At 45.9% G+C, this 14680-nt stretch overlaps 2 protein-coding genes across 3 annotated transcripts in view; one reads left to right on the top strand and one right to left on the bottom strand.

The window, feature by feature from the left end:
- Positions 1 to 3372, top strand: part of LOC106807301 (zinc finger protein 557-like) — a 23148-nt gene extending 19776 nt beyond the window's left edge. Inside the window, exons 2-4 of the mRNA XM_014809608.1 lie at positions 1378 to 1477; positions 1875 to 2023; positions 2188 to 3372. Coding sequence (XP_014665094.1) covers positions 1390 to 1477; positions 1875 to 2023; positions 2188 to 3372 — 1422 coding nt within the window. The 5' untranslated portion in view covers positions 1378 to 1389. The remainder of the gene's footprint in view (positions 1 to 1377; positions 1478 to 1874; positions 2024 to 2187) is intronic.
- Positions 3373 to 7678: 4306 nt separating this feature from the next.
- The window catches only part of LOC106807308 (nibrin-like), a 7372-nt gene continuing 370 nt past the window's right edge, over positions 7679 to 14680 (bottom strand). For both annotated transcript variants that reach the window (XM_014809614.1, XM_014809615.1), the window contains exons 2-10: positions 13609 to 13742; positions 13334 to 13482; positions 12391 to 12654; positions 11380 to 11497; positions 10820 to 11016; positions 10027 to 10200; positions 8563 to 8829; positions 8165 to 8328; positions 7679 to 7839 (exon numbers count right to left, since the gene is read on the bottom strand). In XM_014809614.1, the coding sequence (XP_014665100.1) occupies positions 7691 to 7839; positions 8165 to 8328; positions 8563 to 8829; positions 10027 to 10200; positions 10820 to 11016; positions 11380 to 11497; positions 12391 to 12654; positions 13334 to 13482; positions 13609 to 13742 (1616 nt within the window). In that variant the 3' untranslated portion in view covers positions 7679 to 7690. The remainder of the gene's footprint in view (positions 7840 to 8164; positions 8329 to 8562; positions 8830 to 10026; positions 10201 to 10819; positions 11017 to 11379; positions 11498 to 12390; positions 12655 to 13333; positions 13483 to 13608; positions 13743 to 14680) is intronic.

Raw genomic sequence — 14680 nt, 5'->3', positions numbered from 1 at the left:
GGCCGCGGCAGTCTCATTATCCAGCGCTACTGCGCATGCGTCACGCATGCGCACGAGGTGCTAGGGGTAATTTCAGACTGGGGGTAATCTCAGACCGTGACACCAGCACTCAACTCGCAGCTAGGGCCTGCATATCTCCCAAATACCATTGGTTGATACATATCACGTGCCTGAAACTCCCGCTTTAAATAAAACTTTTATGGTGCATTGTGACCCTAATCCTAACCCTAACACTAATTACAATTTAATTTAAAAAATTAACTAGATTTGTATCAACCAATGGCAATGGGACGTTGGGAGGTATGCAGGCCCTAGCCGAGAGTCAGCACTCAGCAGTGGCAGTGGCAGTGCCAGTGGCAGTGGTTTAGGCCACGTATACGGTATACTGTCCACTGAAGCCTCTGATCTTTTATTATGATTTTTTTTTTAATAATGATAGTAGTGAATTTTCGCAAGGTGTGAAAACCTGGCTCTCAACATTGGAGACTCCCGTGGCTCGGATGACCACGTAAAATGGCGGTCCCGTCTCCACTCCAGTATGGCAGTAATACTAAGCCAATGCCAATGGGGACGTAAAACTAAAAGAACCACTGAGGGCTTAAAAAAAACTCTGGCTGTGACCACCCTCAGTACCATTCGGCTAAAAGGCTTACTACCTGGCTTTACCCAAGCTAAATCACACCCCATGGTTAGCTATAGCCCTGGACAGTTATTCTTTACGGACTATCCAGTATAGAAGTAGAAGTAGAAGTAGAAGATATACTACGGCATCGCCAGCAAGTTTGCATGATATGTTTTGACAATAACCAGCAAAAGGCATGTGTGACGTGTCCTTCGTTGCCCAAGGGCGCGTTTGTTTGGGACGAATCGAGATCATATGATCCTGATCCAACCAAACAAACGCAAAACTTACTTTCACCGGTTCACGTTTCGCTGTGACCTATCACGAGATGGTTCATAACAAAGAACAAGCTGTGATTGGCTGAGGCGCAGGCCGCCATATTGGATCCCGTTCGAATCCGCCTCGCTAGCAGGGTCGGGTTCGGTGGATCGCGATCAAGTGATCCGACCAAACAAACAGTCAGATCAACGAATCCATCGGATTGAAATCCGTGGATCCGACAAAAAGAAATGCGCCCCGAGATTAGCCATCGTTCGTTGCGACTAACCACACTACTGAGTACTGTCACTAGCGGACTAGGCACGTCATTAGTAACATCAGCTATAGTAACAGCAGTTTACACATTGGCACAGCCACAGGCACTTAGACCGTTTCAATAATAAAGTGATGGTAAATAAACACGAAATGTAGTACTAAATACATAATCTATTGTTTATCTATCTTAATCGCCTATTCTTCTTGTAATCATTTTTTAGGTTATTGTTGCCATGGGTTACTTGAGCAGCGAACTCTCCTGTGGAGATTGTGGACAGCCAAGCAAGTCTCTGTTAGAGTTGGTCTTCCATTACACTGAACGTGAGCAGGCATAATCCATAATTGTTTCGTACTTTTAATAGCTGTGTCGTTTTTAATGTCGATACGAGGCTATGAGCCCATGGCTACGGTAAGAGTTGCGTTGCTCTGTTTTATTGCGGAGCATTAATTATTTTACTTACTGGAATGGATGGACTACAAAATGGTGAAATGTGTTAATAAAAGATGAGGGTTTGAGCTGAAATTCCCGTAAGGCACCCATCCGTGTTACGAGTGCCTAAACAAAGCATGTAACTCTCATTGCCAATGATTTGTTGGCGCGGGTTGCAATCAATCTGCATGCCCAGAGCTCACATACCAAATATAGAAAAACATAAAAGCGGGTACCTAGTCCATTTTAATATTTGAGAAATGATTACAGTTGTGCAAATAATTTCAGATAGTGCAGATGATATGTTCAGCTGTCAACTGTGTGCCAGAAGATTTAAGAAGCAGGGCGGACTGTTGCGACACTACTCCAATCACCACAAGATTCGCAAACCGCAGCCCCAGCTGATAAAAGAGGAAAATTCCAGCACCGATGTTCAGGTGCTTGTGCCTTGTGTTTCTTCATGCATAGATACATCTACAGCGTATGTACAGATTCATATAAAGATGGGTATACAACGAGACCCACACACACATGCACAAACATGAAAATACATTTACTTAATGGATTGTGCATGAATTAAAATGAAATCTATCCCATGCAGGTCAGCAGAACGATTCAGTATACTGAGCCACCTCGCATTGCCACAGAAAGACAGAGGAGCAAGGAGCAAGGTGACGGCGACGTCTCAACGATGCATGTCGAGATAATCAACATCTCTGAAGAGCGCCACCTAGTGGAAAAGAATGCAGAGCCAACGCCGCTGCCGCCGCCGCCGCCGCCTGATTTCTGGCTGTATCGCAAAGAGCAGCGGATCAACGGCCGCAAGTTCAACTACATCGTAACGACGCTCTCTTGTTCATTCTGCAGTTTCACGACGTGCACAGCGAAGCTGATTGGCCAGCACCTGCGCACGCTGCACGGTGGCGCCCCCACACCGCTCCGCTGCATCGACTGCGAGGATCGCTTCGTCGACGCGGACGCTCTGCGGGTGCACATCACGCGCAGCCACGAGTCGACGGCTGCCACGCTGCTGCAGCTGCGCCACCTGCTGGGCAACGATAAGCGCGCGCACAGGGGTCGCCGGCGTCACCACAAGGGCCCCGTCGCGTGCGACGTGTGCGGCAGGGTGTTCCCCTGCCGGCAGTACCTCACCAAGCACGCTGCCATCCACAGCACGGAGCTGCGGCACCCGTGCGCGGACTGCGGCAAGCGGTTCTCGACGCGCGCGAACCTGGCGCAGCATCGCCGCGGGCACGCGCGCGACGCCACCTACCGCTGCACGCAGTGCGACTTTGCGTCATCGCTGCAGCTCGCAGCACAGGCTCACCGACAGGTGCATCCGCAGGGATGCATGCTCTGCGAGGTGTGCGGCGTCGCGTACAAGGACCGGTCGACGCTCGGCAAGCACATGCAGGTGCACGACCCAGCGCGGCCGTTCCCGTGCGTCTACGCCGACTGCACGCTGCGCTTCAAGTCGGAGGTGATGTGCCGCGCGCACGTGCGCGGGCACACGGCCACGGGACGCTTCAGCTGTGGCTACTGCGGCTATGCGTTCAACCACAAGCACCACCTGACGCGGCACCTGACGCGCATCCACGGCGTGGACGCACGCGATCCGGCGAACAACGCCGCCGTCGTCTGCAACGACATGGCGACGGACGTTGCCGCGGTGACGGACTCGAACACGCCGATTGCATACGAGACAGAGCTCTCGGCGCTCAGCATGGGACTGCTGCCGAATGCCGAGCCTAACCCGATCTACACCACCGAGGAGGAACCAACGTAACGCATGCGAACCAGGGGAAAAAATATTATTTATTTTTCGGGGGCTACTTTTCAAGCTCGCGTGCATGAAAATAGCACTTTAAAATTTGGTTTGCATTGAACTCTATGCAAATTTACGGGGGCTCTTTTTGGTATTTCCGGGGCTCTTTTTGGCATTTCGGGGGCTAAATCGCCCCGAGCCCCCGTGTATTTTTTTCACTGATGCGAACACTGAACACGAGTGATTTTAGCACAGGAGGTTCAAATTGTTTCGTATACAGAACGATGCCACCAGTGTGCCAAATGCGGGGACAACTACACAGTACACACGACTACATACTATCAGGAGTGAATAATAATCGATTTTTATTCTATGGATATTCTATAGATATAGATTATTATTCAATAGAATCTATTATTATTCACTCCTGATACTATTGTAGGTGGCAGTGTTATCATATATAGAATCTATAAAAAAAAAATCAAGCAAGGTGAGCTGTTACACATTGTGTATGTTGTATATTAAGTAAGAAATACATATATAGTGAATTCTGTATAGAAGTTTAATGTTTCTGTATAGAAGCATAAGCCAATAAATTCTTTTAGTCTCCCAACAAATTGTGATAATAATTTGTAATTTGTTGCACAAAACTGCATATATGTAAAGTAACAGATGTACTCTGTTACACAACTCAAATGTTAAATTAATACGCAAAAATATAATTTACTTAAACTACATTGCCATCTCTACTGTCTCAGAATATTGATGTAGGTAGCAGCACCAATCAATCACCATAGTATTTTGAAGCGTGATAATGGAATAGGAATGGGACATTGGTGCACCATATCGGGAGTGAATTTCTTTGTACGTATTCACTGCTGATTGTATCTTACGTCTTAATTACATAAATTCAAAGCAGCTTACAGTAGAAACCTGTTTAATGGGCACGGATGCAGACATTGTATACTGTTATGTAACCACAAAAAGGCAAGTTAAAATTGTGTCCTTGTGGTACAAACCTTACCATCGATAACACTGAGCTATATTGGTTTCCTATGTAATGTAAACAAAGAAGCTTCAGTAAACATACACTTTGACAAGGTATTGGAATCTGAACATTTGATCATTACAAGAAATCGCGCATACTCATACGAGAAGGATTCATTATTATACAGTACCTCTGTCACACAATTGTATTTATTCCAAGTCCACAAGCCGGGCATTGCGTATACCTTAACCATACTTTGTAAACTACCTCTTCTCACACTCCGGCTACAAAAGTAACATCATGAACGTATCTTCTATGTACATGTATATACACGCGCATGTTCACCAGGGGTAGACATTAACTTGTGAACACGGGAGTCCAACAGACTCCCTACCCTCAAAAAGAGGGAGTCTGCAGTCTGAGGTTCAAAATTAAATGTAATAATAATAACGCATGTGCTTATTTTTAAGATTCATGCGATTGCACGTCTGCCAAATTTTCTTTGGACATTAGCTGAAAAAATACGGTAATTCCACGAGGCCGTGCTCTGGAACGAACTAGTTAGTATGGCAGAATTTTCAGGGAGTCACACGGACTCCTGCATACGTCAAATCAGGGAGTTCGACAGTAAATCAGGGAGTATTTGACTCTGGACTCCCGTTAATTTCGCACCCTGTTCACGCAATAAAACCAAGACTTTTACAGCTGCGGCCTGAGTGGTTCACGAATAATGCTCAATTATTGATCAAGCAGCGAAATTTACTGCAGGAACACGCCTCACCCAACTGCATACAGAGCGAGCACAGGCTAGACTTTAGCACAACCTCCACCTGCATGAGAATGAATTCTACATGTGCAGCTTCAGACATTCGGGTGACAAATGAATGGACATAAGATGACCGAGCAGGTAACTTTGACATTGCCACTGTGACGATGCTGCCAATGAGGCATCTGGTCGACGTAGTGGTCACCGGTGTACAGTAGAACGTAGATGGAGCGAGTGTAGACAGCCACGGTGTCCTCTACATCATTACCTAACGACAAACGCAATATTTAAAATTCCCGTTCTAAAAAAACCAGCGACTCAAAAATCGGTCGAGATCGGATGCTGTACGAGACAAGCGGAATTGGACTCGGCTTCATCTTGCATATACACAAATTAAAAACTATTATGAATTTAGAAGACTATAGCTTCATTCTAGTCATGGAACGGTAACCATTGAAGCAAGTGTCGTGGTTTAATAGCCGCTGCTTTCAGTATTACATTGACGTGTGAGCTGTGATCGTAGAAACAGATTGGTACATGTTTACGACGTGTTTACGACCAAGTCGTCGGCATCAGTTCGTCACGCGTACCTGCTTGTCATCTCTCATTCTCGACAGCTTCTTGTTGACCTGCGCATACAGGTCAGAGCCACCTATGATGCAGACAGGAAGTTGCACACCAGTGGCTCCCAACACCTGCAAACAGAAAGAGTACAGTAGTAGATACACCGCTTAAATATCGCCCTCAATAAATGACGAGGCAATCACTGATCGATTAAATTTTCTTTCTGTAAAACCGACTCAATTTTAGGCCCCGAGTCAATGGTATTGTAACTTTGAATTGAAAGTCCGATGTATAAATGATGATATAGAAATCCAAACTTGTGTGGTAACCTGAATAAACATTAATATCTTACACACAGTGTGTCCATCTTGCACAAAGGAACAAAGAAATGCGCACACGTGCGTAAGCGCGTGTGCTTCCTCTCGCGAACACAACCAGACTCCTCCACATTTTAGCCATAACCCTGCATTCTGGTACAACACATTCACACTGATGTGTCAAACTGCTAGATTCAAAAGATGCGTCGCGTCACGCTCTCTGCTAAAATAATAGTCTCTGGCTACGTGAACAAACAGCTGTTACAGTATGAAGGCACTAATGTTTTTTCCACTGAATCATAGTGCACATATAATTAGGCAGTCGAAACCAAACTTAACCACCTGCATCAATTTGCTGAATTGGTCAGGTTACGCCCAACAGAGTAGCCCTTCTTATAGAGCAGACCAGTCGGCTACTGAACCATCCAGTCTGTTCCCTTCTGTGTGTTCGACTGAACACCAGCACGTGGTTCCCACAGCTGCAGCTGATCTAATGAACAACTGGTCGCACGCTCACCTTCCGGAACTTTTTGAAGTTTTTTACAGTTGTTCCCGGCTGCGGTGCACAATGACCGCTCACTTGTTTCGACAACTTCGTCGTCCGTTTTACAACGAGGTCGCCATACTCTACGACCATCCCGCCTATGTGGGTGTCACTGTCCTCGTCCAACTCTCCATTGTCCGGCTTCAGTGGTGCCCCCTAGGGAGTAAAATACCATAGATGTGCATAGTCTTTGTGTATTATATATCAGAGATGCCAACACATATTTGAAGCAATCTGTAGTTTCTGGCCATCAAATTAGTAGTTCGAGGGTGACGTAGTGACCCGAGTTTGCTAGGGGGGTCCGGCATGCCCCCCCCGGAAAAATTTTTGATTCTGAGATGCAATTTCGTGCATTCTGAGGGTCAAAAATGACAATAAATCGACAAAAAATGTTTTCTTTTTTTTTTGATCACAGTGAAATTCGTAGTTTGATACAAACTGGTCGTAGTGGTGCAAAAGGAATAGAAATTCGTATAAAATACGGATAAATCGTAGTGGTTGGCATCTCTGATATATGAGCATTTTATTTGTTCACCCATTGCCAGCTACCTACACTCATTCATACAATACAGATATCAGATATTTACACACTGGGAAATTAAATACCTTGTGATTTTTTAACAACGAGCGTCCACTTTCATTACTACCAATCAGTTAGATGCCTGCTGGCTTAGTACTGAAACATACGAAATTGTGTTACTAGGAAAGGAAATGAAAAAGCTGAGAGCACAAAAATCAGCACGGACATACCCGGGTTTCGGTCGCTGGCCGTCTGGTAGCCATCCGCAGCTGCTGAGTGATCGCCAACATCTCGCTGCAGTGGATGCTTGGCTTCCTCCTCCTCCTCCGCCTCCTCCTCTCCTCTTCTTTCCTCGAATCGAGGACAACTTCTGGCTTAATCTCAGTTTCAGACGCCACGTCGTTCACCGGAGGCTCAAGAGCTAATTTTGCCTCCTTCTTAACTTCCGATGATCCGTGGCCTTCTCCCATTGGCATGTCCTCCTGTGTCCCCACGGCTCTGTCACCATTCTTCTTTAGTGTCATGGGTCTGGCATCATCACTCTCTATTCTTACTGGTCTGCCAATATGATTCCGTGTTGTCACAGGTCTGTCACCATCGTCCTGTGGTGTCACAGATCGGGCACTATGCGTCCATGACGTCACAGGTCCGTCAGGTCCTGTGGTGTCACATGTCTGTCACCGTCGTCCTGTGGTGTCACAGGGCGACCATCATGCTTCGCCACTGGCTCCGGTTGTTCACGCTTCTGTCCCATCGCAGGTTCTCCACTATTCACATGTGATGTTGCACCTGCAGAGATGCGCAACACATATTTAAAGCAATCTGTAGTTTCTTGGCCTATAAAATGAGTAGTTCGAGGGTCACGTCTAGCGACCTGAGTTTTCTAGGGGGTCCGGGATGCCCCCGCGAAAAAAATTTGATTCTGAGATAGCAATTTCCTGCATTCTGAGGGTAAAAATGACAATAAATTAAAAAAATGACAATAATTGACAAAAAAAAAAAATTGCGATCACAGTGAACATTCGTAGTTTGATACAAACTGGTCGTAGTGGTGCAAAAAGAATAGAAATTCGTATAAAATACGGATAAATCGTAGTGGTTGGCATCTCTGCACCTGTGTCTACAGCTTCGCACGATGTCACAGGCGTGCCCGGGTGTGATGACGGTTCAATCTTCACATCCACCCTGTCAGGTTGGCTGTTAGCGGTCGCCGCCACGATGGATCCCTTGAATAAATCCTCACTCTCTCTTGAAGTATCTGTGACCTTTGCCAGTTTCCTGCGAGTTCCGATGAAATGTGCCGATAACTGACCATTACCGAGATGAAATATCGTGACACGAAACCTACCACAACACACGACAACAACACAGGAACACGAGAATCACTGCATCATGATTACTAGTATAATTATATTCAGGTGCAAAGTCAGTGTAAATGTCGGACACACACGTTTGACCAAGCAAAAATCACAGCATCACAATCAACCGTGTGGCAGCTACGAAATTTCTCACCTCTTCTTCGGGTTAGGTCTTTGATCCCATGCACTGCCCTCGCTGTCTAGCTCTGGCTTTATGCATACTTCTCCACTAATTGGCAGGGGGAGGTCAGCAGGGGCACTGGGACGTGAAGTGGCTGGAAGGGGGCATCGGAACGTAGATAGGGACTCGTCGTCACACCTAGAGGTGTCGCCGCTTTGTGACTTCATGGAGTGGTTCTTCATCGCGAAGCTGTCCCTCACAACAGCGACATCATCTGGGTGTTGGTCCACTCGCAGTCTCCTGTGAAGAAGCATCAGAGATCCAGTGCGCGAAATTCGCGCTATTTTGCCGCGGCCGCGGTGCAACCCCCTCAACCACCGGTTCAACCCCCCATATAATCAGTCCACTTGGCCTATTCAAAATTTTGCCTATCTTGCCTTTATATCAACAATATTTAACAATTTCCTGACTAGTTTTTACTTAGTGACTACTGACTACTATGAAGTAAATCATGTTCCAGCAGTTCCTGTCAAACAAGTAGAACTCCACTGATATCAATGAAATACTGAAATACTATGAGTATGCCTAATAAACACAAAGCTAATACTTTTTTGCTTATCGCAAGCAAGTAACATACACTTTTACTAGGTCCTGTTATTAGTGGTAGCCTAATAACAAAAGTATCATTTCACACATTCAAAAGAATATATAGGGAAAAAATAAAACGACTTTTCATTCACATCAAACAACAACTATCACACAACAAATCATTTTACAAACATACGAAATGTAAAAAGTAAACATTTATAATGACAACAACAAGAAAAACCATGTTTTATTGTGTTTTTATGACCATAATTCAGAATCTGAGTTTGTGAGCGCTTGCTTTTAAGCATTAATAAGCACCAGCACGAACCCTGTGTTATTTCATTCCCCATATCTGTTATAGACAATATCATCAAATCTGTAAAAGAATCCTAGTCACTGCAGACGCAGCGTAATTACTTAAATGTACTTATAGACACGTAGCAGTTACTGCAAAACCGGTCAAAAAGGCTACAGGCGATTTAAAGGTAAGAACAAAATTATATTAACAGGCCAGGCTAGTGGAATAACAGCAAACAAGTGAAGTAGTGTGCACATGTGCATGTAGTGTAGATTCAGGCATGAAAATGACCGGTAAAGAAAAACACTGAAACCCCCCCGAGGCGGGGGAGGGGAGTAGAATACATGTAGCAGAGCATGTACATTGTCTAGCAGAGCGTGAGGCCGGATACCAGTCTACCCTTCGGCAAAAACAATAAGGTGGCAATTGCTGCCAGCCGCAGTAGACGATCGATAAACCGTGCGCCTGTACAGTACATATGACCGTAATACGAATGCTGCACGTAAACTCAAGAAAAAACGGAAAACGCGGAAACAATTCTGGGATCGGGAAAAAAGCGGAAATCCGCGGAAACGCGAAAAATTTTCATGCCTGTAGATTACATCACTTACTTCATCTGCGGTGGTTCTGTATCTGGAGCATAGCCTTCTGTAAATGTCTGAGACGGCATGTGAGCTACGACCATGCTGTCCTGCACTGGTTCATCCGGGTTACAGTAGTGTGCAGTAGAACAGAACAGCACAGCCATACCAAGCTCAGAGTCCAGTATCGCACGCTTGCCATGCCTGAAAGACAGGCACGTCATCAACTACACCAACATGACCATGGGAACAGCTTCACGGTATAGAGTGCATGCCAATCACGCCAAAGGGACCACGCCACACACCGCGTTCACACGTACATCAAAACCCAGTTTCGAACGCGTATCGTACGTACTCCGTACGAAACATGAATAGCGTGGCCTTGAGTTATGCAGCGTTCACACGTATATAATCATGTTTCGTATGATCAGAGGTATCGCCGTATAAGCTCGACAAGTCGCGCAGTGAGCTTATATTTCATAATCTGTGCAAGTTGCTCCGCCCAGTTATACGCGTATAGCAACAGCCGGTTGTTCACACTCCGCTATACGCATACGAAATGCGTAGAGCTATATGAAGTACGTACGAAACACGCCTTTTTGGTCAGTATAGCTATACGCGTTTCGAACTGAGTATAGGATATACGTGGTCGTTCACACGAGGAAAATTTGTCCTGAGTATACGTACGAAACTGAGTTTTAGCTACGTGTGAACGCAGGGATAGAGCACAACAAACAACAAACTCCGCAATGATAACAGCGTAACTGCATCTGACAGATCACTGCCAGGTAAAAACGACTGACGTCGTCGCGGAAATGCTCACTTGTTCAGCTGCTTCATGACGTGAACGACCCACGAGCGCGCGTTCTGCGTGAGTCGCTGCGACGTGTCGGACGGGTTACAGTGCATGACGCACGTAGGGGGCGCTATTAGCACGCTGTCGTCGTTGTCATCCGTGTCCTCCTCCATGAGCACGGGTTGGCCACCACCCAGACTCACTGCTAGCGACAGCTTCTTGAACTGTCGCGAAAGAATAGAACATGGCTCAGTGTGGTAGGTGGGAACTAAATGGGCAACACCAACACAAAGTATCAAGTGTCCATAATAGAAAATCTATCTAGTATGGACTCCAATAAATCCAATAAATATAACAACTTTTCTATTATGGACTCTTATTTCTGGAGTACCTAACAGTTCAAAACACGAAAAGCAGGGTTACTACATAAAATAAAGTATTTGCGTGTACAATTTCAAGAAGCAAGATGGGTAGAGCACAAGTGATAGAATAAAGACAGCGAGAGAAAGAGGAATGGTGGTAGGGCGGAAGGGAGGGAGGGAGACAGGTATGCAGGATGACATGAATAGACCTCGAGCTCGTCTCACCTGCCTAGAGGAGAGAAAGATGAAGGTCTTGCCCTGGAAGATGGACGATCTGCATTGATTCGGGAGGAAGGAGACATCCGCTGTGCTAATGCTGGTCTCGGCCAGTGCAGGAATATACCTGCGTGCAAACAACAAGCGGAATATTGTCATTACTGCGCGCAATTATGTTGTCACTTCAAAAGATGAAACAGGTAGACGAATAATTTAATGTCATAGCATACAATATCAGGGCCGGTTTCACGAAGCGTGATTAACTTTAATTATGATTAAATCACTAATCATAATTAACCTCCTGTAATTATGATTAGTTAATCATGCTTAAAAATCTGTTTCACGAAGCGATTTAAGTACATATTTAACTAATCACATAATTAGCTGACTTAAACATGAATTACACTGTATTCAAAATGGCGGACAACGCCAACAGTATCTGCAAATTCGGTACATGAAAAGGAATTAATTTGCAATTATAATGACTAAATTAGTACAGCTAATCTTAGATAATTTAAATTTCCTTGGGAAAAAATCGAAGTAAAATTTCCAATTGTAAAATCTGCAGCGTACTTAATATACTAGTACTACCTACATACTACTACTAGTACTAGCAACTAATTATGAAATTAGTGGATTTAATCATGCTCCTGAGTAGAATTAAATATTGTGATTAACTTAATCATGATTAAAGTTAATTACGCTTCGTGAAACAGTCACTTCAATTTAAGTACGGGAAGTTAATCATTAGTGATTTAATCATGATTAAGGACTTAATTACGCTTCGTGAAACCGTCCCCGGGAGTCTATCAATAGGAGTCTATCAATATATTGATATACTCCTGACAATATCATTATAAATCATATAGCCAACAGATCCATTTACCAACCATCACAGTATTGCTTGAACTTTAGTAAGGTGATTTGCTCGCTACGCCCTTCTACATGTTTTCACAGACTACACACACAAAACAAATAGTAATGTGCGTTTATAGCAATACTGAGGCCACGCGGGCGTACCGGTGTGGCTGTGGGTGGCTGGCACGCGTCTCAATGGCTGTGGTAAGGTCGAGGATGTACGCAGGGGTGACGATGGCACGCTGAGAGACGAGCGCACACACGACCTTGATCGTGACGGTGATCTTGTTCATCACCAGGTGCGTGCTGTCCTTCCTCCAGTCGGCCACCAGGTGTCCTCCCAGTCGCAGGATGTGCGCCTTCAGCGAGTGCTTGTCCTCTGTGTCGACGCATGACGTTGTCACAACAAATCTACTGTAGCGGACACTGTAAACAGAAGCAACCATACGCATAGGTATCAAGTTATCAACCCACAGTTATTACCCCATAGTCATTAAGCTACAGTCACCACCGCCACGACCACCATCCCACAGTAACTACCCTACAACCACCAACCCACAACCAGCACCCCACAACCACCACCCCACGGCCACCACCCCACGGCCACCACCCCACGGTCACCACCCCATGGCCACCACCCCACGGCCACCACCCCACGGCCACCACCCCACGGCCACCACCCCACGGTCACCACCCCACAGTCACCACCCCCCGACCACCACCCCACGCTCACCACCCCACGGCCACCACCCAGGGTAAGAAATACACAGGAGCGATAAGCGATTCACTCTTCAAATCTCAGAAATTGCTCCCGTGAAGCTCAAAATAGCTCCCGTAAAATTATTGACGAGAGCTATTTTTTCCACAGACTTGAAAAAGAGCTCCCGTGAAAAAAATGCATTTTTTCCCTGCACCACCCCACAACCACCACCCCACTGCCACCAGCCCACGGTTACCACCCCCACAGCCACCACCCCATGACCGCCACCCCACGGCCACCACCCCACGGCCACCACCCCACGGCCACCACCCCCGACCACGACCCCACGGCCACCACCACACAGTCATGACTGTTTCTTAGTTGATCTGACACACTCTCCCTTACCTGTAGCGACTTTGCAGCGTTCCAAACTGAACGACATCTCCATGTTTTAGCTCCACTGTTGTGGTCTCGGCAAGCTTCGCCCCGTTCACGTACGTCCCATACTTCGACCACTCCGACAGTTTCAGCTCGGGCAGGAGATGTGGGTACGCCTAGAAGCAAAGCAACGTCGTATACGTGACAAGATACGTGCAGCTACCCTCAGCAATTATTGTCAAAATTAAGTGCTTTCCTGCAGAAAGCGATACAAATCGCATGCAGGGTTGGCATTTTCTCACCAGGTGGCTCTCTACATGTTTGACACGGAGCGTGGCATGTCGTCTGCTTATGGAGGGGTCGCCTGGGATTACGATGTCGCCTTCTTTACGCCCAACAAGATAGTCCTTGTTAGCGAGTAACTCGACATGGCTATCTGGAATTATTTACAAGAAATAATGCATGGATTACAGCATGGCAGTGTTCATTAGCTAGGTTGTGTGCACGATGTAAAATACAGTGAAACCCCGATTTTACGTGCCCCGATTTAACGCGAATTCGGATATAACACGATGATTCATTGGACCTTTTTTTGCTCTTTCCGGAACTGAAAGGTTTTTTGGTGAGTTAAGCCGGCCTTAGGTCGAAGCGACGTACGATCGCCTATAGATCGCGCAACTATAATGAGTTTACATGACTTGTTGCTGTGACTTGTCAACATTGGGTCAGTCGAGTTTATTCGCTGATTTTTTTCAACCTCGATTTAGTGCGACCCCACGATGACATTTTATGAACCTCAATGATCACGTTATAACGGGGCCACACTGTACCACCCAATGTTCCAATCAGGGGTCGAAATTAGCGGTATCCCGATATCCGCGGGATAGTAGATTCTTGTGTTGGATACCAGATTTCAATGCTTGGTATCCCGGCGGGATAGTAAAAAAAAATCTTCAAAATCGGGATAGTGGTTATTGAGTTATCAACATTATACGGCTGCGCATCTGAGTGAGTGCGCGCGATCTGAGCGGGCTCGGGCACCCTTACTATGCCACACTAGCGTTATACAGCAGGCATAGCATATTTGCAGATGTTGATCGAACGCGAGAATTTCGTCATTCTTTGTGTGATTTTGCGTGACACAGCTCGGTTACGAACAAAGACATGTTTTTATAACAAGTGAACACTGTTGTTGAAAGAGAAACAAAGATGGAAGCTGTTGGATGTGTATTGGTGCTGTGAAAGTGTGAAATCCAGCGAGCATCGAGCGAATTTTGCGATCCGGCTTTCCTACCTGCTATATATATTAGGGTAAGCGTGCAACAGTCGCGCCGCGAAAGCAATGGCGCCGGCAGCGTATGATTGGACGTAGGA

This window comes from Priapulus caudatus, unplaced genomic scaffold (assembly GCF_000485595.1).
Source record: "Priapulus caudatus unplaced genomic scaffold, Priapulus_caudatus-5.0.1 Scaffold207, whole genome shotgun sequence".
Lineage (NCBI taxonomy): Eukaryota > Metazoa > Priapulida > Priapulimorpha > Priapulimorphida > Priapulidae > Priapulus > Priapulus caudatus.
This window is presented reverse-complemented; position numbering and strand designations above follow the sequence as displayed.